The sequence below is a fragment of the Nansenia antarctica genome (assembly GCF_963989245.1).
Source record: "Nansenia antarctica genome assembly, chromosome: 1".
NCBI lineage: Eukaryota > Metazoa > Chordata > Actinopteri > Argentiniformes > Microstomatidae > Nansenia > Nansenia antarctica.
This window is the reverse complement of record NC_137674.1, coordinates 55813896-55838678: the sequence shown is the minus strand read 5'-3', so window position 1 is coordinate 55838678 and position 24783 is coordinate 55813896. Positions and strand designations below refer to the sequence as shown.

General features: G+C 43.3%; 1 protein-coding gene across 1 annotated transcript in view; it reads right to left on the bottom strand.

Moving 5' to 3' along the window:
• Positions 1–1177: 1177 nt before the first annotated feature.
• Positions 1178–24783, bottom strand: part of itpk1a (inositol-tetrakisphosphate 1-kinase a) — a gene marked incomplete at both ends in the record, with an annotated part of 37627 nt that continues 14021 nt past the window's right edge. Inside the window, 8 exons of the mRNA XM_080524232.1 lie at positions 1178–1464; positions 2847–3009; positions 3645–3712; positions 5157–5322; positions 6849–6889; positions 7784–7882; positions 17635–17752; positions 18653–18778. Coding sequence (XP_080380358.1) covers positions 1178–1464; positions 2847–3009; positions 3645–3712; positions 5157–5322; positions 6849–6889; positions 7784–7882; positions 17635–17752; positions 18653–18778 — 1068 coding nt within the window. The remainder of the gene's footprint in view (positions 1465–2846; positions 3010–3644; positions 3713–5156; positions 5323–6848; positions 6890–7783; positions 7883–17634; positions 17753–18652; positions 18779–24783) is intronic.

The window sequence follows — 24783 nt, the reverse complement described above, 5'->3', positions numbered from 1 at the left end:
ATCAATTTGTAAGTTGGGACATTCCATTTAATTTGATCACCAGCCACTGTCACACTATAGAAGCAAAGACTATAGACCGCTGAGTCTCACAAAAACAAAGCAGGATCAAGAAATTAGCAAACTAACTCTGATACACTCAGAAAGGTCTGGTCCAAGTTAAATATGGGCGATTGTGATTATTATTGGGCTAGGTGATATTAAATATCACGCATAATTAACTTGAACCAGACCAAACTTTTCTGAGTGTTTATCAAAGTTATAGCTTGCTAAAGTCTTGATTCTCAATTCAAGTGTAACTTTCTTTATGATCTAGGTAGGACATTTGGAGTCCTGCTCTGTGAAATATCCAAGGAGCAGTCTCCCCCTCATACCTGAGTGTTTTATAATTGATCAATTAATTAATTATGAGTTTATCAATTATTTGCTAGCTTTGTGTCTTCATCAGAAAAATAATAATGTAATATCTTCACATATTTAAGTCAACTACTACAGTAAATTTAACATGATTATGAGTATATTAGTATTTAGTGAATCCTGCCCTGGAAAACACAGACAGATCAATTTATTGTAGCGGTAAATCTTAACATATATATGACATTAGCCTGACCATTTAAAGCCAATCTGAGGGGGCCTACACCTGGCATTCAGTATACAGAAACAAATATTTTGTAGGTCTCACACACACACACACACACACACACACTCACACTCACACTCACACTCACACTCACACTCACACTCACACTCACACTCACACTCACACTCACACTCACACCCACACCCACACCCACACCCACACTCACACTCACACTCACACTCTCACACACACACACACACACACACACACAAATAAACAAACCCCATCTCTGAGGCAGTAGCTTTGCTGAGACACATCATTCACTGTCACACCGTTGTGTCAACACTGTTTAACTACTGGTGGGAATTCACTTACTCAAAAATATTACAAAAAAAGTTTTAGATATGACAGGGTCCAAAAGCTTCAATACCTGAATACCGTACAAAGGGACATGGAGCAAATGAAAAACATATTGGCATCGCTAAAATCATTAACATCTTTTGTCATCCTTTCTGACAATGAAGAGTTTTAATTAGCGTTGAGTAGATCATATATGACATCTTGTTTCTCATGGCTAAGGTGGGAGTGAGGGGGAGCGAATCAACATTGAGAGGAGGCTTTGGTGGCTATGGCAGACACGCAGTGCTGTTGGAAGTTAGGCGGAACGTCCGAGTTGCACCCCAGTCCCTGATGGGCACCCCTCTTGACGCCCTCACCCTCGATCCAGGTGCTGCCCTCTTCCGCTAACAGCTTGCAGGGTTTTTCACTGGTTTCTGTGGCTGAGGCGGGGGTCTGTCCACTGACAGTTTTCCCAGGTGCACACTCCTTTAGAACACTTGTCAGCAGACTCAGCAGATCATCAAAGAACTCAGGAACGCCTTCGTAACCTAGCAGCAGAGAGACAGAAGTTCTATTGCTTAGGTTTCGGAGATCTGAGATAGTTTTGCATTGTATCACACAGGCATTTCAGAATGTTTCAATGCAAACAAGACAAACACATCACAGCCATCCACAACATACAACACATCTCAGAAGACTTTCAGTTCCCTTTTCACTGTATTCAGAAGCCGTTCCAAACTTTTCCCGGAGCAATATAAATTAGTGTCATCAGAAAATGAAACACATGTGTGTCACAGCTTGGTGAAAAGGTCTGCATGTCGGGAATTGTGAAACCTCGAAATCGAGCAAAACAAGTCTTGTTGTGGAAAAAAGTGTTTTCCCGGTTCATTGCATATATGCCGAAAATGTAAGCAATGAAGAACCCACTCAATTTCATAATCAATAGTTTTACATTCACTTAATACCTACAGTTTGCTAGCAAATAATAAACAACAATTTAACGATCACTAAATACTTATAATTTGTGGATTGGATTCACAGTTCTCATTTGCCGTAGGCTACCGGTAAGTGATACATGACTTGTCAACATACTTTAGTTTTAGGACGTGTTCAAACACTAAAACCGCTGTATTGTGATTTATTTAAAGCTAATGCTCTAATAAAGTTAACTATTTTAATGACAACATCAACCACATGGTTAATTTTCAGGACATAGCACCTCCTGATGAATAATGCAATGTAAAAATACCAGTTTCTGCTCTGGGTTGATTTCCGTCACTTGATCCTGCATCAGACCTACATTTTCCCCCATCAATTTAGGAAACCCATCGGTTGTAACACCCATTAAGATTTCCCACTTCAGCCCGAACTTTTCCATGCATGCAGTTACTGTACCTCTCCAAATAGTAGTCCCTTTCATTTCCGGGCACAGTATTTCCACCAAGTCCCCTTAAACCCACCCCCTCCCAGTCAGCCTCTACCCACACTGTATCGTCACGTTGCAACCTGCGTACCCTCTCCACCTCTCTCTTCCTCTGTCTTATCCTCCCTACTTTCTGTTGAATCATTCTCCCTTCTATCCACCAATGCAGCCTCTTCCACCCTCCTGTCCGCTCATTCTTCATCCTTCGACTCTCTCTGTCCACTGACCTCAAGGCCAGTACAATCCTCTCCATGCGCTCCTTGGACCTCTGAAACTGTCCCTCATAAGACCTCTTCACCCCCTCTACAGTTTCTCTACTGTGAATAATGTTAATTCAATTAAATAGACCTTCATTCTTATAGCATTATGAATCGAACCAGGACCCCTGCGATTACGTGGCTATGCCACCCAGGCTCCCCGGGACAGTTGAGATCGAGGAGTGGTTGCATTTGAATAATATCCTCAGCATTGCCCCCTGGTGGAAGCATTGTTAAGATGTGCACAAACCTGGGAATGCGTTAATGTCGATGAAAGCATGCTGGCCTGTCTGGTTACTGATGATGATGTCGATGCCGAACAGGGACACTCCCAGGGCTCGCCGAAGGCACCTGGAGATCTCCCGGATGACATTGTCACTTGGCACCCTGGAGATGCCCTCCACGTTGTCCCTCTATGGAAACAAATGACATCATATCAGTTCTGGAGTGTGGGGCCAACACAGTGTCATTGCTAAACGTTCTTATACCACGTCCAGGCAACGTCCTATGTCGTCAAAATAAAATATTTCAAGGTCTCATCAGCTTTCATCAGTATTAACTTCCAGTGGTTAGGATTAGGGTTGGGCATTAACTTCAAGTGGTAAGGGTTAGTTGTCAGAGGAAGGTTTTATTATATTCACATTCATTAATTCATTCATTCCATCTAGTAATGTGACGATTAAACATTTTCATGCCCAGGTTATGATACAGAGTAGGTGGGTTGACAGGGTTCAAATCCACAACCATTCTCTGTAGTTTCCTGCTGTCTAAATAATTAAACAAAATATAAAGCAAAGTGGACATCCATTAATCATTAATGTATGTATTTAATTTTTCACACTCTGAGGCAATAACATCTAGATTGTGCACAGGGTTAAATACTTTTTCAAGGCACTAAGTGACATTAAGTGTACAATAGGTTGCGTCAATTGAGATGTTAAAAACAAAGGCACATGGAAAGTAGATAAGGAAAAGAAACAATCACAAAACTGTTTGTCATTCAAAATGGCTGAGACTTCTTTTAGATGGGAAACAGTGTTGCACTTACTGATGTCAGATCGGAGGCACACTCTGGCTTGGACACATTATGGCTGTTAAAGAAGATGGCTTTTCTCTCTGAAAGACATAATTTGCAAACAAGACATTTGAATAAGTATGAACTGATATAAAACAAGTCACAATGATCTTGGCCATATTTTAGTTTACCTATAGAGACATTCCTATCAGTACAAGTACTACATTTTAATGGCCTACTGGAAATATTGAGAATCATGTTTCTCAACTAAATCAGGGACATCAGGGATTGCAAATTGAAACCAGCTATGTAGCTAAATCTGGTGCAATACTTAATCCTGGACAAATAAACAATTACATAAAATGGACAGGACACATGTTCAGGATAAACTACAGCTACCCATCCCCTCCTTTTCAAATCAAAGATGGGCTCAAGTTGAAGGACTTTGGCTTGTGCAGTACCCTAATTGTCCAACGGGGGGCAGAAATGTGACTCATACAGTATGGTAATGCTTATGAAGTGAGACAGGGAAAATGAACCTACACACACACACACACACACACACACACACACACACAAGCACAAACATTGACACAGAGTGGGGAATCATTTAAGAATGCATCAGCACTTTGCGTCAAAAGGAGCGTCTCGGAAATCCCATAAATGCATATCTCACTTGGCCTGGCGCCCCTGTGATGGTTACACATAGATCTGTTTATAAACGGTCGTAAATCAAGGCCCTTTATAAGGGAGTGTTTCGGTTCACATCTGAGATTCTGAGACTTGGGTTAGATCGGTTGTTAACTTACTGCTTTCGCTTTTGTCACCTTTTGTCACTATTAGTATGGGTATTCACACACACTTGTCCAACATACGTGTCCACATACTGTACATGTCCATCCATGACAAGAAAGATGGACATATAAACAAAATGTGAAAGCAAACGTTACTCTAAGCATTGCCACTCACAGTTGCTCATTTACATTACGTTACATTTTTGGCATTTAGAGATGGGCCTTCAGTCTACGGTGGAAGATAGGGAGCGATTCTGCAGTCCTGACAGCAGTGGGAAGCTCGTTCCACCAGCCTTCAACATTTAGAAGGTGGTAGCAAGATTTACGTTAAGATATGGATGGGAAAGTGGGTAGTGGGTAGTGGGGAGAAGTAGATTAAGATGGTTGCTTTCCAATCCTTTCTCATGGTCACTTTCCAATTCACCCTCATTTCTGTCATACAGTGCAGATGGTGAGATAATATTATTACATCGCCTGGGCCCAGTTGTTCAAAACTTTTAATCTGGATCAGAATGATCCGGATTCTTTTTTGCTATCCAGGATCAGATCTATCTGGCTGATTTTGAGTCTTAGAGGGGAAATCAGCCAGCTCGATCTGATCCTGGATAGCAAAAAAGAATCAGGATCATCACGTTTTGAACAACTGGGTCCTGGACATGTGTGGAACATCCGAGGATCCATATGAATAGCGATGGACTGATCTGTGTAGCCTGAATGTACAGTAGTGTGGGCAGTCTAGAACACATCTCACCTGCCGGACCAGAAGGGAAATTCCTGATGGAAGGCCTCTCCACCACAGTGTAAGCCTCTCCCACCACAAACACCTTGTACAGCACAGCATTGTGGTTAATGAAGTTCTGGATCACACACGGAGGCTTGACATCCTTCAGATCCTCCTCGCTGAAGATGATGGCCATCTATGGGACAAATATGGCAACTTCACTCATCTGTTTATTGTCTCATCCATCCATTGTTTCATCCTCAAACTGCTTGATTCAGCCAACCATCCTTTCCACTGTCAGGATCGATCGATTTATCAATCTATTGCATACAAATAATCATCTACAGTACACAGTCATGTGAAAAAGATAGGATATTTGAACAATATTGAGAGATGGAGGTAATACAACTAAAAAGTATTTTAAAATGGCTTGTAAAATGTAATTAACAGAAATGCAATTTTCTTGTGAGGGAAAAGTTAAAACACCCCCACATTTATTACTACTTAAAATGCCTAAAATTAGAATCAAGTGCACCACATCACGTGCAAATGATTAGAACATTGTTAGAGAGGATTTCGGAGGAGCCTGTTTTAGTTTGGTTTGCTCTTGATTGTTGAAGTGAGTGGTATCACCATGGCAAGCTCAAAAGAGCTCTCTGAGCCTTTCAGAAAGAAGGTTGTAGATGCGTATGAGTCTGGGAAGGGATTTTAAAAGATATCCAAAAACAATTAGAAATCAGCCATTCCACTGACCGGAAAACCATTTTCAAGTGGAGAACATTTAAAACAACTGCCAACATGGCCAGGTCAGGCTGTCCTAGCAAGTTCAGCCCAAGATCAGACCGCAAGATATTTGAAGAAGACTCCAACAATCCTAAAATGTCATCATGGGAAATACAGGTAGCTCTTGCTACAGTTGATGTCAAAGTACATGCATCTACCATCACAAAGAGACTGCACATTTTCACGGTAGGTGTGCAAGGAGGAAACCCTTGCTATCAAAAAACTCTAAAGTTTGCCTCTAAAGTTTGCCAGAAAACACCTTGACAAACACCTAGAACTATGTGCTTTGGATAGATTAATCCAAAGTTGAATTATTTGGGCACAGTAACAGAACACATGTTTGGCGTAAGTGGATTACAGCAGAAGAAGCATATGGGTGTGTTTAAGATGGGTGGGCAACCATTATCCTGTCCAGCGTATTGTCACTTCATTTAGCACCTTTTCAACGTTGAAACGTTGATCAATAAAGAATTCATCACCGAAACGAAGGTGCTGCACCCATTTCAACACAGTTGCATGCTACTCATTCTGTTTTATGACCAAGGCACGGCTCTGAGTACACAGTCATAAAAGCACATGACAGCCTCACTGGCGACTTATTCATAAGCCATTCTTGAATTCTAGTCTTGGACACACAGTCCTGGACATTCCCAAAAAGTCAATATTGCAGAGCTTAATTGTGTGATTCACATTGTCATTTGGTTTGGTTACAAGGAAGTCAGCGAATTCCTTAGTAACATAATGACAGACAGGGTGGGCCATATCAGGAAGTCCTGCTGATTCGTTCATCACAAGATTTGAAAGATGACGGCCCACCCTAACCTTGACAAGATAGGTTGCAGAGGGACAAATGGTCCTGAGCTAGAAATGATCAACACAGAAATAACTGGCTGTGAAAGTTATACATTTTGTCCTCTGATGAAACGCAAAATCTCTTACCTCATGGGAGTTAGTGCCATGCGCCACCCGAGTTTTGCAAACTGCACATAGAAGAGAAGGGGAGCAAATATTGAGGTCATCTTCAGGAACTGAAACGCCATTTTCAGTTGAGTTCTGAAAATATTATGAGACAGTTGTGGAATCTTCTCAGAGGAATCGTTACAAGGAAAAGTCAGGAAGGAAAAAAGCTGCGTCTTCTTATTAACAATCCGCACCGGACCAAACCCAGCTGGCTAGTTGAGCACAAGGCTATTTTCCATTGTAATGACAGTTAGGATGAGGTTCTCTAACAGAGTCTACAACACAAGTGACACATCAAAGTCAGGGAAACGTCTCCCTTACCGACCAGAAGCATTAGATAGTAGGTAGAGAGGGTCATAGAGAGGGTAGAGAGACGTCATAGAGAGGGGTCATAGAGAGGGGTCATAGAGAGGGTCATAGAGAGGGATCATAGAGAGGGTAGAGAGACGTCATAGAGAGGGGTCATAGAGAGGGGTCATAGAGAGGGTCATAGAGAGGGATCATAGAGAGGGTCATAGAGAGGGTCATAGAGAGGATCATAGAGGTCATAGAGAGGGTCATAGAGGTAGAGAGGGGTCAGAGAGGGTAGAGAGGGTCATAGAGAGGGGTCATAGAGAGGGTCATAGAGAGGGATCATAGAGAGGGTCATAGAGAGGATCATAGAGGTCATAGAGAGGGTCATAGAGGTAGAGAGGGGTCAGAGAGGGTAGAGAGGGTCATAGAGAGGGGTCATAGAGAGGGTCATAGAGAGGATCATAGAGGTCATAGAGAGGGTCATAGAGGTAGAGAGGGGTCAGAGAGGGTAGAGAGGGTCATAGAGAGGGGTCATAGAGAGGGTCATAGAGAGGGGTAGAGGCTGGTCACAGAGGGGGTAGAGAAGGTAGAGAGTGGGTAGAGACATTGGTTGTACATACTGAAGGGGAAGGTGATGCCGTGCCTCTGGAGGTGCTGGAGGGTGTCAGTCCCACAGTCACTCCTCAGAACCATGAAAGGTGGAGAGCTGATCCTGTCATCTGGCAGGAGGGAGGGAGAGAATCTAGTTATATTTCTAGTTATATTTTTTACTGCAGCTCTTCTGAATATGGCACCAATAATGTGTGTGTGTGTGTGTGTGTGTGTGTGTGTAGGAATTGAGACTGCACGAACAACAATTACTTTAAATCACACGTAAACAGTTATCAGACAACATCTCTCTCTCTCTCTAGTCCCTCTATCTCCCTGTCTCTCCCTCTCTATATCTATTGGTTTCTCTCTTTCATTACACAGGGCAGCTCTCCTTCCCTCTGTGGTCTCGGGGGAGAGCTGTTCAGTCGTGCTTTCTGGAACAAAATGTCATACAGCATATTTCTGTGCCATGTCAGTCCTCTCATTCTTCTCAACCATTTTCCCCATTCTCTCATATTGGTGGCAATCTCTATTTTTCTTTCTCTGTCTTTCTCCCTCTTCCATCTCTCCTTCAGGCCTCCCATTACATCTTGGCCTCTTTCTCTCTCTCTCTCTCTCTCTCTCTCTCTCTCTCTCTCTCTCCCTCTCTTTTATGCTTCTGTAGTCATCTATCAGTATGTTTGTGTTTGCTTACTGTAACCCTCTAAGTCTGACTCAACTTGTTTTGGTAAGCCACGGACAAGAAACAAAAACAGACAAGGCCTTGGGGGAGGGGAACAGAAGCAAGGCCTTGGGGGAGGGGAACAGAAACAAGGCCTTGGGGTAGGGGAACAGAAACAAGGCCTTGGGGTAGGGGAACAGAAACAAGGCCTTGGGGTAGGGGAACAGACAAGGCCTTGGGGTAGGGGAACAGAAACAAGGCCTTGGGGTAGGGGAACAGAAACAAGGCCTTGGGGTAGGGGAACAGAAACAAGGCCTTGGGGTAGGGGAACAGAAGCAAGGCCTTGGGGTAGGGGAACAGAAACAAGGCATTGGGGTAGGGGAACAGAAACAGAAACAGACAAGGCCTTGGGGTAGGGGAACAGAAACAGAAACAGACAAGGCCTTGGGGTACGGGAACAAAAACAAGGCCTTGGGGTAGGGGAACATAAACAAGGCCTTGGAGTAGGGAAACAGAAACAAGGTCTTGTGGTAGGGAAACAAAAACAGACAAGGCCTTGGGGTAGGGGAACAGAAACAAGGCCTTGGGGTAGGGGAACAAAAACAGACAAGGTCTTGGGGTAGGGCACAGTACACATGCACACAAGGGTTTCACTTCACAGAAGTTTGTAGAGTAATGTCTCTCAATGCATAGACAGCTCTAGATGCACGGACTGACAGCCCTTGACATCTACATTATACTTTTAAACATATGTTGTACCTATACATTGTTTGTTTACATTCTTGTGTTTGTAAACAATAGAATAATAAAATCATATGCGGTTATGATAGGGTGATACATTTGTTACATCCAGTGTTTTTTGCTATGGGTGGTGTAAAAGTGACATTTATGGGCACAACTTCTTATCAAAAGTTGAACCATTTTCAATTCCCAATATTTGGGAATAATATATATTTATTATGATTTTTTAATTTTATTTCAGGGAATAATACAAGGGAGTGGTAACAAACAGTTTAACACAGAAGAGAAATACAATGACAAGATTCAAGTACAAATACAAAATTAAGCATAAACCTCCAGGGTACCCCATAAGTGCAATAGACAGGTTGATATCATTGACACCTAATGCACTGGAATGGAGCAATTTGGTGGCCATCTTACTGTGGTCCAGTTTTAAACTGGCCTGATACAACGATCTGATCAAATCAATTGTTGCATTGTGATTGGCCAAGAAGCATTCTAGCCGTTCCAATATCCACAATATAGAAGAATAGAATAGAATAGAATAGACTTTATTGTCGTTGTACAGTTGAATGAAATTGTAGTGGTTCTTCTGAAGGTGCAAAAAACGGAAGGTGCAAAAAACAGAAAACATATTCACATATTCACAAACATATACACATATAACATATCACAAATATTACACACTAGACAATTAAAAAGCGAAAATGCTATAAAACAAGCTAAGAGACAATGAGGTCCGTGGTGTCAAGTGCAAATAAAGACAACTATAAAAGCAAGCTAAAAGACATGAGGTCAGTGGCGTTATAATACTATAATAATACTGTAAAAATATATAAATGTATAAATAGGCACTTAGAATAGAGTTATTGCACATTTCTATTGCACTTTTTCCCCTGAAGATAAATATTTATGAACATGTCTTATGTCTATTGTTCAGTGTTCTGATGGTCCATGGGTAGAAACTGTTGGACAGCCTGTTTGTTCTAGCCTTTATGCTCCTGTACCTCACTCCAGAGCGCATCAGGCTGAACAGGTGGTGACCAGGGTGGAGGTGGTCTTTAAGAATCCTTCCTGCTATGGAGAGGCACCGAGAGCGTGCCACGTCATCCATAATTTTAATAATAATTTTGCCATTTAGCAGACGCTTTTAATCCAAAGCGACTTACGATTACGAATTACAGGGACATTCCCCCTGGTGTAACTGAGGGCTTGAGAGATTGAGATTGAGATAACGTTTATTGCCACTATGCATTACACATATAGGAATTTGCTTCGTCACCACAGCAAGTGCGTTTATACTTTTTTTCACATATCAAAAACCAGGACAACACAACAACAACACAGGACAGACAACAGTGCATTGGATAGTGCGGTATAAAGTAAAGTGCAGTGCAGAGTTTTTTACAGTGAGTCCAGTTCAGTCCTGGGCAGACTTGGGGGCGGGGGGGGGGGGGGGGGGGAAGCCAGAGTCATTTAACAGCCTGGCGGCTGAGGGGTAGAAGCTGAGCCTGTGGCGGGCCTTCAGTGCCTTAGGCAGCCACAACCTTCTTCCAGAGGGAAGCAGGGTGAGGAGGCCGTGGCCGGGGTGGAAGGGGTCTGCCATGATCTTCCTTGCCCTCCTCAGAGCCCTGGTGTCATGCAGGGAGTTGAGGGAGGGCAAGGGACAGCCGATCACCCTCTCTGCTGAACGTAGCACCCGCTGCAACTTGGCCTTGTCCTTGGTCGTTGCAGCATGGAACCAGGTGATGATGGAGTGGGTGAGGATGGACTCTATGATGGCCGTGTAGAACTGGACCATCATGGACCTCGGCAGCCTGAGTTTCCTCAGCTGCCGGAGGAAGAACATCCTCTTCTGGGCCTTCTTTGTGAGGGCCTCGGTGTTCTGCTCCCACTTTAGGTCCCGGGAGATGGTCATGCCTAGAAAGCGGCATGACTCCACGGAGGCCACCGGGGTACCTCCCAGCGTGATGGGAGGGGGCAGGGCTGCTTTCCTTCGGAAGTCCACCACCATCTCCACTGTTTTTAGAGCATTTAGCTCCAGATTGTTTAAACTGCACCAGCTCTGCAGCCCCTCGATCTCACCCCTGTAGGCAGATTCGTCCCCCCCGGAGATGAGGCCCACCAGGGTGGTGTCGTCTGCAAACTTCAGGAGCTTGACCGAGGGGTGGCGGGAGACACAGCTGTTGGTGTAGAGGGAGAATAGTGCTGGAGACAGGACGCAGCCCTGCGGGGAGCCCGTGCTGGTGGTCCTGGAGCTGGAAATGCTCTTCCCCAGCTTCACCCGCTGAGACCTGTCAGTCAGGAAGTCCGTGATCCACCTGCAGGTGGAGACCGGCACCTGCAGCAGGGATAGCTGGTGCTCCAGGATGTGTGGGAGGATCGTGTTGAAGGCCGAACGTGTTGAAGTCCACGAACAGGATCCTGGCGTAGTTGCCTGCAGTGTCTAGGTGTTCTAGTACGTAGTGCAGAGCCATGTTCACGGCGTCCTCCGTGGATCTATTGGCTCTGTACGCGAAGGGCACACTAGTAGTGGTGTGGTTTCAGGCGGGATTTGAACTCACAACCTTCCGATCACAAGTCCAACTCACTATCCACTAGACCACCACTACTATCCAGGGAGGGCAGGGGACAGCCGATATTTTTTTCCGCTGACTTCACCACTCTCTGCAGTCTCTTTTTGTCCACTACTTTGCAGCCAGCGTACCATGCAGTGGCGTAGCGGACGGGCCCGCAAGTGACGCACCGCGGGGGGGCCCCAGCCACTAGGGGGGCCCCTAACATTGGTTGCTAGCACCCCCTCTCATTGCTCTCACTTGTTTGTACCTTTTGCTAAGTCAAGCATTTAGAATGTAGAGTGCATATTGCGAAATTTCGCAACGTCAATAATGCATCGGACAGTGTTTCCTCCAGGATTTTTCACATTAGTGGCGGAGTGTTCTTTTTTCGCGCCCGTAGCGTATGCAACACGCACTGGCGCTCAATACAAAGACGTAATTTCACCGAAAAATAGAGGCAACATAAAAAAAAAAAGTGCCCTGTTTACCCGTACCTCCGCCGTTCTGTTCGTGGTGATTTGGGAGGCAATAGATAATTTTTGCCCCGCGCATATTGCCCTGTAATTAGACCACGCGACCACAGCTCCGTTGTGTCTCTTATTGGCCAAATGTTCCCTGAATTTTAGCTGCATGTTTTTCCAGCATGTAAATCCGTTGTCAATAAAAATTTGACTCCCCTTCTTTCCCCCTGCCAATACTGTGTCGTTTGTGACATTTACCAAAGTTTATGCTATCAATAGTTCGAAGCTAGCGTTAGATGCGAGGCTGCTCGGGAACATTATTTGTTTCACAAAATAGCCTGATTTAGTTGACCATGAACATCAGAGACTAGACTACATTACGAATGTTCATTTAAAATACTCTATAGTGAGCACTGGTATAAGAACATGAACCAGAGAACAGCAGTAAATGCAAGAACCCAAGGTCGCCGCTGATGATGTTGCATTTTCGATTAGGATACGCATACGGGGTTAAAGGGACGGGCGACGGGCGAAGAGAGAGGGAAGGGATTTCCAGAAATCCAAATGTCCTGCTAAATTCGGACCAATCACAAAACTGTTTTGCAAGCGTGTCGCCGACGAGGTTAATTGCAACATTGTTACATATTGTAACTTACTACATCCTAAATCGGAACGAAATGTAGGTCTGAAAGCGGCCTAAACTAGCTTCAATCTGATTTTTTCTGTTCTCCGGTCATAAAGTGGACTGAATCAATTAGTGGCGGAGAAAATGTATTTGTGGCGGCCCGCCACGAATAAATGCATATAGAGGAAACACTGTCGGACTCTAAAAAACGCACGTTTTTTTTAACCTCTGTTGCGAAAGGGCCCCCGCCGCCACCTTGCGGGGGGGCCTCGGGATTTTGCGGTACGCCACTGGTACCATGCTGTGATGGAGAATGTCAGCACACTCTCAATGATGGAGTGGTAGAAGGTTACCAGCAGCTTCTCCTCCACCCTGTTTCTTTTGAGAACTCTCAGGAAATGGAGTCGCTGCTGGGCCTTCTTTACCACCGCTGTGGTGTTGGCTTACCAGGTGAGGTCCTCTGAGATGTGGGTTCCCAGGAACTTAAAGGAGGGGACTCTCTCCACAACGTCTCCGTTGATGTAGAGTGGAGCAGGGTCTGCCTTTACCTTTCTGAAGTCCATGACCACTTCCTTGGTCTTCTTGATGTTGAGAGTCAGGTTGTTTGTGACACACCACTCTGTCAGCCGCTGCACCTCGTCCCTGTAAGCTGACTCATCCCCTCCGGTTATGAGCCCCACCAAGGTGGTGTCATCCGTAAATTTAATTATTGCATTGGTGGGGTGGGTGGGGGTACAGTCATGGGTGTATATGGAGTACAGGAGAGGGCTCAGAACACAGCCCTGTGGAGAGCCAGTGCTGAGCATGAGGGTGGAGGAGTTGTGTGGACCCATCTTGACTGTCTGTGGGCGGTTGGAAAGGAAGTCTTTGATCCAGGCACAGGTGGCGGGGGGGAAGTCCAGGGCAGCTAGCTTGTCCACGAGGATATCGGGGATGATGGTATTATGAGTTTCTCGAAGCACTTTGTGACCACTGGTGTTAGGGCAATAGGTCTGTAGTCATTGAGGTTATTTATGGTTGGGGTTTTGGGGAGTGGGATTATTGTGGCTGATTTGAGGCAAGGTGGAACGGATGCCTGACTCAGGGAGAGATTGAAGATCTTTGTGAAGACAGGTGCGAGCTGAATTGCACAGGCTTTCAGCACTACCCCAGGTATTCCATCAGGACCGGTGGCTTTCCTTGTGTTCACAGACCTGAACACACAACTCACCTGATGTTCTTCGACATTGAAAGTGTACGTGCTTCCGGACTGTGATGTCAGTGTCGCTGTGTTGGGCCTTGTTGCTTCGAACTGGGCAAAGTGATGGTTTAAGTCTTCTGCCAGCGAGGCTTCTGCACTGAGGGTCACAGGAGAGCTCCCTTTGTAGTTGGTGAGGTGTTTCAATCCCTGCCACACTTGACGTGAGTTATTGTCTGATAGGTGGCCCTCCACCTTCCTCTTATATGCCTCCTTGGCACCTTTTATGCCCCTTCTCAAGTCTGCCCTTGCTGAGCTGTACAGGGCCTTGTCACCTGTCTTGAAGGCGGAGTTACGGGCACTCAGGAGTGACTGAACTTCACTTGTCATCCAGGGCCTCCGGTTTGGATAAACACGGACGTGCTTTTCAACCATGACATTATCCGTACAGAACTTAATGTAGGATAGTACATTGTCAGTGAAGCCCTGTAGGTCTGGTTGTTCTAGGATACTCCATTCTGTCTGAGTGAAGCAGTCCTGTAGCTCTGAGAGTGAACCCTCTGGCCAGGTTTTGACAGTCTTTGTGACTGGCTTCGTTCTCCTCCTGAGGGGACAGTATGCTGGGATAAGCATGAGTGAAATATGGTCAGATAGTCCGAGATGTGGGAGGGGGACTGCTCTGTAGGCATGCTTCAGATTGGAATAGACACGATCCAGTGTGTTAGCCCCTCTGGTGGAACATTGTACATACTGTACAAATTGGGGGAGGATTGTCTTTAAGCAGGCTTGATTAAAATCACCAGCAATAATCTGTACTCCCTCAGGATGTGCTAGCTGTTGTTTGTTTACAATGTTGTATAGGTGGGAGAGAGCTGTGCTAACATCAGCATCTGGTGGTATATACACAGCAGTAATGATAACTACTGTCAGCTCCCTGGGCAAGTAAAAAGGTCTGCAAACAACTGTCATTGTTTCTATGTCAGGAGAACAGTAGGTATCTCTAATCTTGCTGTTGATGCACCAGTCGTTGTGAACATAGACACACAACCCTCCTCCCCTGCTCTTACCAGAGTCACTGTTCCTGTCATAGCGGTGGATGGTGCGGCCCGCTAGCTGTACAGTAGCCTCGGGGATTAGCTTGTGTAACCATGTCTCCGTGACGATTAGTACACAACATTCACGAGCAGAGGAATTGGCTGTGAGTTGTAGCTCCAGTTCGTCAATCTTGTGGACGATTGATCTTGCATTTGTTAAGAAGATACTGGGTAATGGTGGTTTGAATGGCTGCTTCCTTAGCCTGGTTAGCAGCCCCGCTCGACATCCCTGCTTTTGCTTGCGCTCCCTACGCCGCCTGCGTTGCTTAGGGATGTAAACAATCCAGGGGGACTCAGTCGGTCTCGCTATCTCCGATGGGATGTTGTGGGTCCCCTGGTAGTCGCTGGTAATCGCAACCTGGAAATGCGATCCGATATTCCGGAGCACTGCATTGTTATAGGTGTATTTAAGTGCATGACACCACGTCATTAGACAAACTAAGTATACGAACAATACAAATATAATGCGCCTAGTCAGAGAGCTGGTAGCCGCAGCAACCGTGTGCGCCGCCATCTTGGATATATATATATATATAGCACAGCCTTGTGTGTTATTGCTTAAATGACATGTTCAGAAATGGCATTTACAGTGTTTATAACTGCTGTATTTCCTCAATAAGATGTATATAACAATTTCATTCAATCTGACTCATTTTCAAATATAAGTATTAAATAAGTATCAAAAAGCAATTTTAAGGTATTCAGTCTTATTTATATATATAATCATAACATATATATTATTATCTTATTATAATAATAATCTTAATATATATATATATATATATTATTATCTTATTTTAAAAGCGGGTTGGTGTTTCTTTAACGCAGTGTTGAACATGTCACTGTTTCACATCTGTCTTTCGGGATATTTGCACATTTCAAAGTCGGTTTGGTGGATCTAGCTTAAAGCAAATGTGAGCAAATCTTCCATTGACACCCATACAAATTCATAATGCCTGTAACTGAAAAAGCTGTTTTAAAGGAAAACAGTTTGAGTGTCTTATTGTTTGAGTGGCATATTTAATATGTGTCTCTGCATTTTAGTGTCTCTGCATATTGGTTTGGTGTGTCTAGCTAAGAATCTGAAAGAGCAGGTTAGGTAACTTTTCTGTAGACCACAGAAAGATGGTCAACCTGTTGTGCCACCAACTATGACGTTGGGGCACCTCTACTGTTCTATTGTCAAAAGCACCATCTGTAAATGCCATGACACTAAACAGAAAGATCACATCTACAGTATTATCTAGTAGTACATATACTGTACGTTTTTATACATTATTTTCATACATACTATGACACAGTGCGCCACAGTAGCTGTAGCTGTAGCTCATCCCAGTGTACATGTCAGTATCTAACCCTTTGGCCTCTTGGTCCCTGATCCCTGCTGCCTTTTGTTTGGGAATGCCCCGTGCCGCAGGACAAAGGATGAGCCAGTCGGCAGTTTTTCTACACACACTGTGGATAAACCCACTCTAAGCCACACATTTCCCCAGCGGAAAGCTCCGAAATGGAGCCCGCATTTGGATATCCATCTAGTGACAAAGGGGCTCTGGAAGTAGGCTCATGTAGTATGTAACCACACACAGAGATTCCCGTATTTTGATATTCCGGGATTTCCGGGAGTAAGTCAACCATTCATATTCATGTTTGGTGTTGATGCTGAGGTTTTTTTGGTTTGTGTTTTTGTTTTATGCGAGTATGTCTTAATGCCTTTATAATGTTTTCATAAACATGACTACAAGCTTAGCAAAACATGTAATAACCATTTCTGAAGATAACTTTTAACAGTTTTTTTTTTTAACACATTTTTAACAGGTTTGTGGAGATTAGACTTAACTTGTGTGTGTGTTTGTTTGGGAGGTCCAGTCATTGTCTTACGACAGACAGCAAGACTCTGTCCACACTGATCTCTCTGAGAACTCACAAGCAATTATGGGAAGGATAAAAAGTATCCCGGCTAAAATATTCACTGTCAAAAAAATTATCATGGTTACAATGATACAGACAAACTTTTTAGCCTCAAACCAGTCATGACTATTCAACAAAAAATACATCCATAAATGATTTCCAAGTTTTTTTCCAGTATATCTAGCAAGGAGTTTTGAAGTTGAGTTTGCAGTATTTTTTAATTTGGCAAATGAGGACGAAAGCTAGCATTGAAGATTTGGTCACATTTAATACAAAATAAAATGGGTGCTCATTATATTTTTGTGTATACAAAATTCGACATTTTAAAGTTACATGCCAGATGCTCTGAAAGCCAATGGTTTTAATTGAGTTTGGAGAACTGAAGTAAAGTAAATAGATTGTGATGCCATTAAAAGCAATGGGCGGCGATTTATTTTCTGATTTTTTGGCACCACAAAATATCAGAAGCAGTATCAGGGTAGAATGACGATACCTGACGTAAGACGATGGGGTGCAGTATGTAAATATCTGTCTATGTCTCTGTGTGTGTCTATGTCTCTGTGTGTCTATGTCTCTGTGGTGTGTGTCTATGTCTCTGTGTGTGTCTATGTCTCTGTGTGTGTGTGTGCGCGCATTCATGAATTTCTCCCCATACCTCTCATGCTGTCCTCGATTCTGCGGATGAGCTGGTAGGACTTACATCGGTCCAACAGGGTCCTGAGGGCCGGCAGCGGGTCCAGAACCACTGTCTCAGGATGGGCCTTGATGTAGTCCTGAACAACCCCACAACATCCTCAGTCACTCAGTATCCCCTAACCGTAGCCCGAAACCCTAACCCCACATTATGAACAAATAGGTCTTGAGTATATTCTTCAGTTCTAACAATATTGATACCTCTGTACTTTCCAACATGGCCATCTAGGGACTCTATATCAGACACTTGGGATCAATAGGGATTCAAATCATCAATTGGGATTTTCCCATGTTACAGTTCTGATGGCCACAAAAGCAAAAAAAACTACAGAGGCAACATCCGTTGAATAGAAAGACAACATACATCGTCAAAGTTTGCTTTCTACTTCCTCTGTTTAGTGTTACCATGGACACCAGTTAATAATTTAGAAGTACAGTAACCACAAAAGAATAATCAGTGCAATCATATCATAGCATGCTTGGGAAACCCACTAATCATTAGACCAGTGACACTAGTGACGATGATAATAAATGTTTCTAAGTGTGTACAATATAATAATAAGTAATTTATCATTCTATGGTTGAATCTATTTGGTATCTCTGTATGTACTTTGAAATCAGAGTTACCCTGTCCTTTGGTGTCTATGTCTTAAATATTAATCAAAATTATTTTTCTGAGTTGGGCTAAAGATAAACTAATTCATATTTCAGACATGAATGGAGTCATTGATGGACTAACTCAACCTGAGAATGGAGCAGCAGTGGAGCAGCACGGAAACGTGTGTGAATACTAACCAGATATGCCAAATATTTGTTTTGGATTATTATAATGTCTGACAGTGGGGGGGTTAAGATATGTGTCCTAGCTTTGAAACATCACTTTAAAAGCAACCCCACCCTTCAGATGAGCAGCTTATTGTATGGTCCCCCCAAAAAGAAGCTCCACCCCCTGCAAGTTTCCCATGATGCTATTGGTCTACCTGGACACTCTGCACCAATAGCAGGGCCTGTGTGTCGTTCTGGTCCGCCTCCAGGATGAGGTCAGTCAGCTTGTGGATGATGACGTCCAGGGGACCCTGCTCCTCCAGCGGCTGAGTCAGATCCAACTGGAGACGAGGACAAGGGCACAGAAGTTAGGCAAAACAGTTATTCGATTCTTTAGGATTTGAACCTCAGGGCCAGAGTTGTTTTATTAGAGATTCTTTTTATTAGGCTGTATTGAGCCTCTTGGCAAGCCATGGAACCACAACTGCCCGTGTACTGGGCCTTGCAACAGCTGTGGAGGAAAAAGCAGCATGAAACATTATGTAATGAGAATTGACCCGGTCAAGGGCTCGCGGCCCATCGCTGGCACCAAATATAGGAGCACAAACACACCAGGGACCCACCAAGTCGTGGGATGGAAGGAGGCAGGGGGGAGGACAGGATTTAGGGGGAGACCCTTGAGGCCCATTTTCTACGTGGATCTAATCTTGCGGGAGGAGGATGTCTGGAAATGTTTTACCAGTTGGATCTTATAGGTCTTCAGCTGATTTAAGAAAAACATACACATACTGTACGTATGTGAGTCGAGAGCTCATGAGCTCAGCTTGAGTGCAACCATTTTATCTTGAATGCAACCATTTTATCTTTCTGGGAGCAATCGATCAAAATGCCTTCATGCAAGGGGTACTGACATAGCACTAACCAAGTTAATGCCCTATTTTCAATAATTGAATGATTGAATTTGAATATGAATGAATAATTGAAATTCCAAATAACCTAGCCCTGTTGGAAAGGCCTCTGAGAGACATGAAACAATAGAAAATGCCCCTAGCCAAGTTTTCCTCATTTTCTAAGTGACCTGGGGTGTAAACTACATAGAGCAGAAAGGCTGTAAATTTCAAAATAAAAGTGGGTAACATTAATATCACAAGAAAAGAGGATATTACATACCTGGGCTCCATCTTAGAGGCAAATCTTTCCGGAGATAAAATGGCAGCAAAAGTAATCAAAAAAAGTGAACCATAGAACTAGATTCTTGTACAGGATATCCTCACTTGTCAGTAAAAACACACTGAGGACCCTATCAGGAGCTCTCATTCAATGTCACTTCGACTATGCCGTAACATCATGGTACTATAGAACCACAAAGGCCCAAAAAACAAGACTCCAGACAGCCCAAAATAAACTGGTTAGGCTTTTGCTAGGCCTCAACCCTGGGACACATCTAACCGCTGCTCATTTTTTGAGCCTTGATTGGCTACGAGTAGTTGACAGAGTGCAGCAGCTTGCACTGGGCCTGGTCTTCAAGATACGCTACACCACAAAGACACCCAAGTACCTGTCAACATACTTCCAAAAAGTGAACAACGTCCACACATACAATACCAGAGGAAGCTCCACGAACCACGTTCAACCGCGTTGCACCACAAACAAGGGGTTAAACTCGTTTGCAAACTATGCAGTAAAAATGTGGAACGCCCTTCCTATAATCTTAAAGGAGTGCAAAACACTGCCCACCTTCAAAACCACTCTCAAAAAACATTTACAGGAGGCTGCAATCCGTAACTGGACCCTCTAAATCAAAAATTAGATTAAAAGACCCGAACTACCCACTGTACATACTTTGTGTTTTGTCCCCCGCCCCCACCTGTGGTGTATGTCCCCACCTGTCCTACCCGCTGTACATACCTAATGTTTTGTTATATTGTTCTTCCCATGATGGATGTATGTTTATCTTGTAGATAGTACTAGTTATTTGTCTGTATTATCTTGTAGATAGTACTAGTTTTTTTTGTCTGTCTTACATGTAACGATGAATTGAGAATCAAGGACCCCAATTGAAATAAGCCAGTGGCTTTCTTGGGTTTTTATCCTGTTAGTTGACCTTGTATATAATATGTACTTTCATGTACCTACTCCTGCAAATCTTCTAATAAAGTTTTTCAATCAATCAATCAATCAGCAATTGGAGAATAAAGAGGAACATGGTGTACATTAGCAAAGGCAAATCTGTCTCTTAACAGCTCATAGGATGTTGTGTCATGGACTTACAGTGCACTTATTACACAGGTTTACATTTCAACTGTAACCATCCATTTGACTGAAACAAATACAATGTGAGGTCTCTATTCCAGAAAACCATCCATATTCTTTCTGAAGACATTCAACAAACAAAGAAGAAGTTCTGGAGAACATCATACAAGAGTGTTTAAAATCTTTATAGTCCAACCCTCGTCTATTAAATGTTTTAATGGTATGTAGTTCATAGGAGGTGGGGCTGGCACCATTTTTCTTGTCGTAATGAAGTCTGCTCGTGATTAAAGAAGAACCACAACATTATTATTAACCCCTGGATAAATCTGCTGTACAAATTCCTAGAGGGTAGTAATAAATAAATTAGTAATAGTAATAGTAATAGATAAATTAACAGCTAATTAGTATAAACTTAATTACATTTACATTACATTTTGGGCATTTAGCAGACGCCTTTATCCAAATCGACTTACAACAAATTCATTTGTCTAAGTAAGTGAATCATCTACAGCAGGCGTTTTCAAAGTGTGAGGCGCGGAGCCTGTGTAAAATAACATTTGGTTTAATGTTTTTGAATGAAATGTGATTTTTTTACAGACAAAGAAAAATGTAAAGAAATAATGGGAGAGATGTATGCTAAATTTGAGAACATTGCAAGGCTGTATTGCATTCTATAAATTAAATAAATGTAGCCTTGCGCCCTGCTTTATAGTTAGTCACGTGCCAAAACGTCTGTTAGCAACGGATGTCTGGCTAGCAACGGATGTGAGAGAGAGTGTGAAAGAGCGTGAGATTAAAATTGTAAAAATGAAGAGGTTTCTGATACCAGCAGTGCCACAGCCTGAGCTTTCTGACAGCAAACCAAAACGTAGGAAATAGGATGAGTATATCAATTTAGGATTTACCTGGATAGGTTCAAACAACATCCCACGACCGCAATGTCTCATTTGCAAAGAGGTGCTGGCTAATGACAGCATGAGACCCGCAAAACGTTGCCGCCATCTAGAAACTAAGCACAACGAGCTAGCATCCAAACCACCAGAGTTTTTCCAAAGGAAACTAGAAGTGTTACTAGGAGAAAAGCGGGTCATTCAACAATTCAGTCAAACTAATGTCAAGGCTACTGAGGCATCATATCGGGTGGCATTACGCATTGCAGGTAATCCACACACTATTGGGGAAACCTTAGTGCTGCCAGCTGCCAAGGAAATGTGTGCCATAATGATGGGAGAGATAGCAGTGGCTAAACTAGACCCTATCGCACAGTATCGTCACAGACAGTACCAGACAGTACTCAGACAGTACCAGACAGGCATCACAGACAGTACCGTGGCTCGCGTATAATTGACGCCTTTGGAAACATTTGATTTGAAACGATGGACAACAATGGTTGTCTTTTTTAATTCAGTAAAAGGTTTTTGATAGCTGGCACAACACTGTTGAATTTACAGTCAGAGAAAATAGTTATTATGACAATTCTCTTAGGGGAGGCTCACTGTCTTGGACTTTGAAAACCCCTTTACTAGAGTGATTGCAAGAAGGTTTGTGGAAGGTTTGTAGAAAACAGGAACTGCCCAAGATTTACAGCCTACCACCTTGTCTGTGAAATATGGTGGATGGTTGCTAATGTTAGGGCATGTACAGTATAGCTTCCACTAGAACTGGCTAACTTAATTAGTCTTAATTGATGATGTAGCTAAATGGACTGCACTTATATAGCACCTTTATCCAAAGCGCTTTACAATGGCCTCTCATTCACCCATTCACACACACATTCACTCACCAATGGAGGCAAGCTACCATGCAAGGCGCCGGCCCGCTCATTGGGAGCAATTTGGGGTTCAGTGTCTTGCCCAAGGACACCTTGACACGTGGACAGGAGGAGCCAGGGATCGAACCGCCTCTACCTTCTGAGCCACAGCCGCCAAAAAATGTAAACGCAAATGAATCATATTACCAAGTTCTACTGACATGCATGGCATTGATCCCACTACCTTTCGCGGCCCTCGCATTTTAAAGTGTACAGAAACATCTCGTCTGCTCAAGAACAAGCAAATGTCTCAAAGTTCATTGGATGGCTCTTCATCATAACAGTAACACAATGACCAGGGCCAAAAATGGTAAAATTATTATCTTAGATTAAAATGCAATTTAACATGCATTTAATTCCCTGATGTTGTGAAAAAGTAAGGACAAAAAGTCCTCAAAACAAACAACAACTGAAGATGGCTGCAGTACAGGCCTGGCAGATCCTCACCAGAGAAGATACCCAGCATCTGGTGGGGTCAAGGGGACGCAGACTTCAGGTAGTTATTACATGCAAAGGGTTGTCGACCAAATGCTAAAAATGAGTGCTTAATTTGATAAATCTGTCCTATCACTTTTAGGTACCCGGAAACAGAGGCACTATGCATACAACGTGTTGTAATTTCTGAATGGTGAAACCAATATGTGACAGCAGCTGGTGAAAGCGGGAACCAATACAAATTTTCGGACTTTTATTTTTTTTAAATGTAAATTAATTTCAACATTGTTGAAAATCTATGACACACTCGCTAGTCAAGCCAAAACATTGCAATACAATGGATTCGGTGAGTAATCCCCACTACTCTACGCTAACTAGGTAGTAGTGGGGATTACTCACCGAATCCATTACATTGCAATATCTTTATATTTTAACCTCATCGTAATTGTTTGATTGTATAGAGCCAAAGTAAGAAAAAATGCTTCACCATCCCATTACTTAAGTAGGGCACTGTACACTGTGATAATTAGGCCATTTTACAGCTTGTCATTATATAATAACTTGATAATTAACAAAAGATTAATTTAGCTGGCAACCTATGACTGGGTGTAGCCGGTCCAGCAATGACATGTGACACTAAGGAGTACTCAAAGTCCAGTCCCCTCCTTCATTCTGCTCATTATGACCCTTCTCACTGATATGGATTTGGACATCTGTCACGCTCTACTACACCCTGAAGGTAGGGAGGGGCAAGAGAGAGACAGGTTTGTTATCAGCTGAGCTGAGAGTAGACAGCCAAGGCCAGAGTCTGGAGGCTCTGACACACTCTTCTATTTGAAATATAAATATCAGTACTACCACCACTATGCTGGGATGTTCATACTGTCTGTGGTGATGGGAAATAAGACAAACTGTTCCTTTTCCTCTAGAAAAGTCATCTTTTCTACTGTCTACACTGAGCTATGCAATGAATGTTTTAGCTTTTTTCAGAACAACATTGACAATATCCACCAACAGCTCCTTGATGGCCACAGTGACCTTACTCTACTACCGTCTCTCTGATTCCACCCAGGTCTCTGAAATGTCCATAACAAAGTTCATAACCACTTGCAAGTCCACCATCTACCCACTGGTCTAGTCAAAGCCTGCCTGCCCACCATCTCCCCCCTGGTTACTTGGATAATCCACTTCTCCCTGACCTTGAGTACTGTGCCAGTACTGCTGTCACTTCCATTCTTAAAAGTATTGGAACATGTAGTGGCTGTCTCACTCCAACCCCACCTGGACTACTGCATGAAAACCTGCATGAACCTTTTTCAATCTGGATTCCTTTCTAAACACAGCATAGTTTACCAATGGCCTCCTCTGGGCTTCTCATCCTCGACCTCAGTGCAGTGTTTTGACACTGTCTTCCACTCCTTGTAACTGGACCGTCTGGTTAGCCTGAGGATAACAGGTGTAGCACCTTCCTGCTTTCAATCCTACCTTTCAGACAGAGAAACATTTTTCCAGCAAAAGAAACACAGTTACACTGTGCATCCCCTAGGGGTCAGTATTAGGTCCATTCATTGTTATCATCTAGCACACCACCATGGAGTCAAGTTTCACTGTTAAGTCGACGATACTCGGTTTTACCAACTGATATATCTATTTATATAGAGACCATTGGTTATACCTCTCATTCAAACCCATTGCCATCCCCCCACTTCTATCATGACCCGCCTTCATGATATTAAATACAATTTATTATCATTATTGAATGCATTTGAATGTATGTGTGTGTGTGTGTGTGTGTGTGTGTGTGTGTGTGTGTGTGTGTGTGTGTGTGTGTGTGTGTGTGTGTGTGTG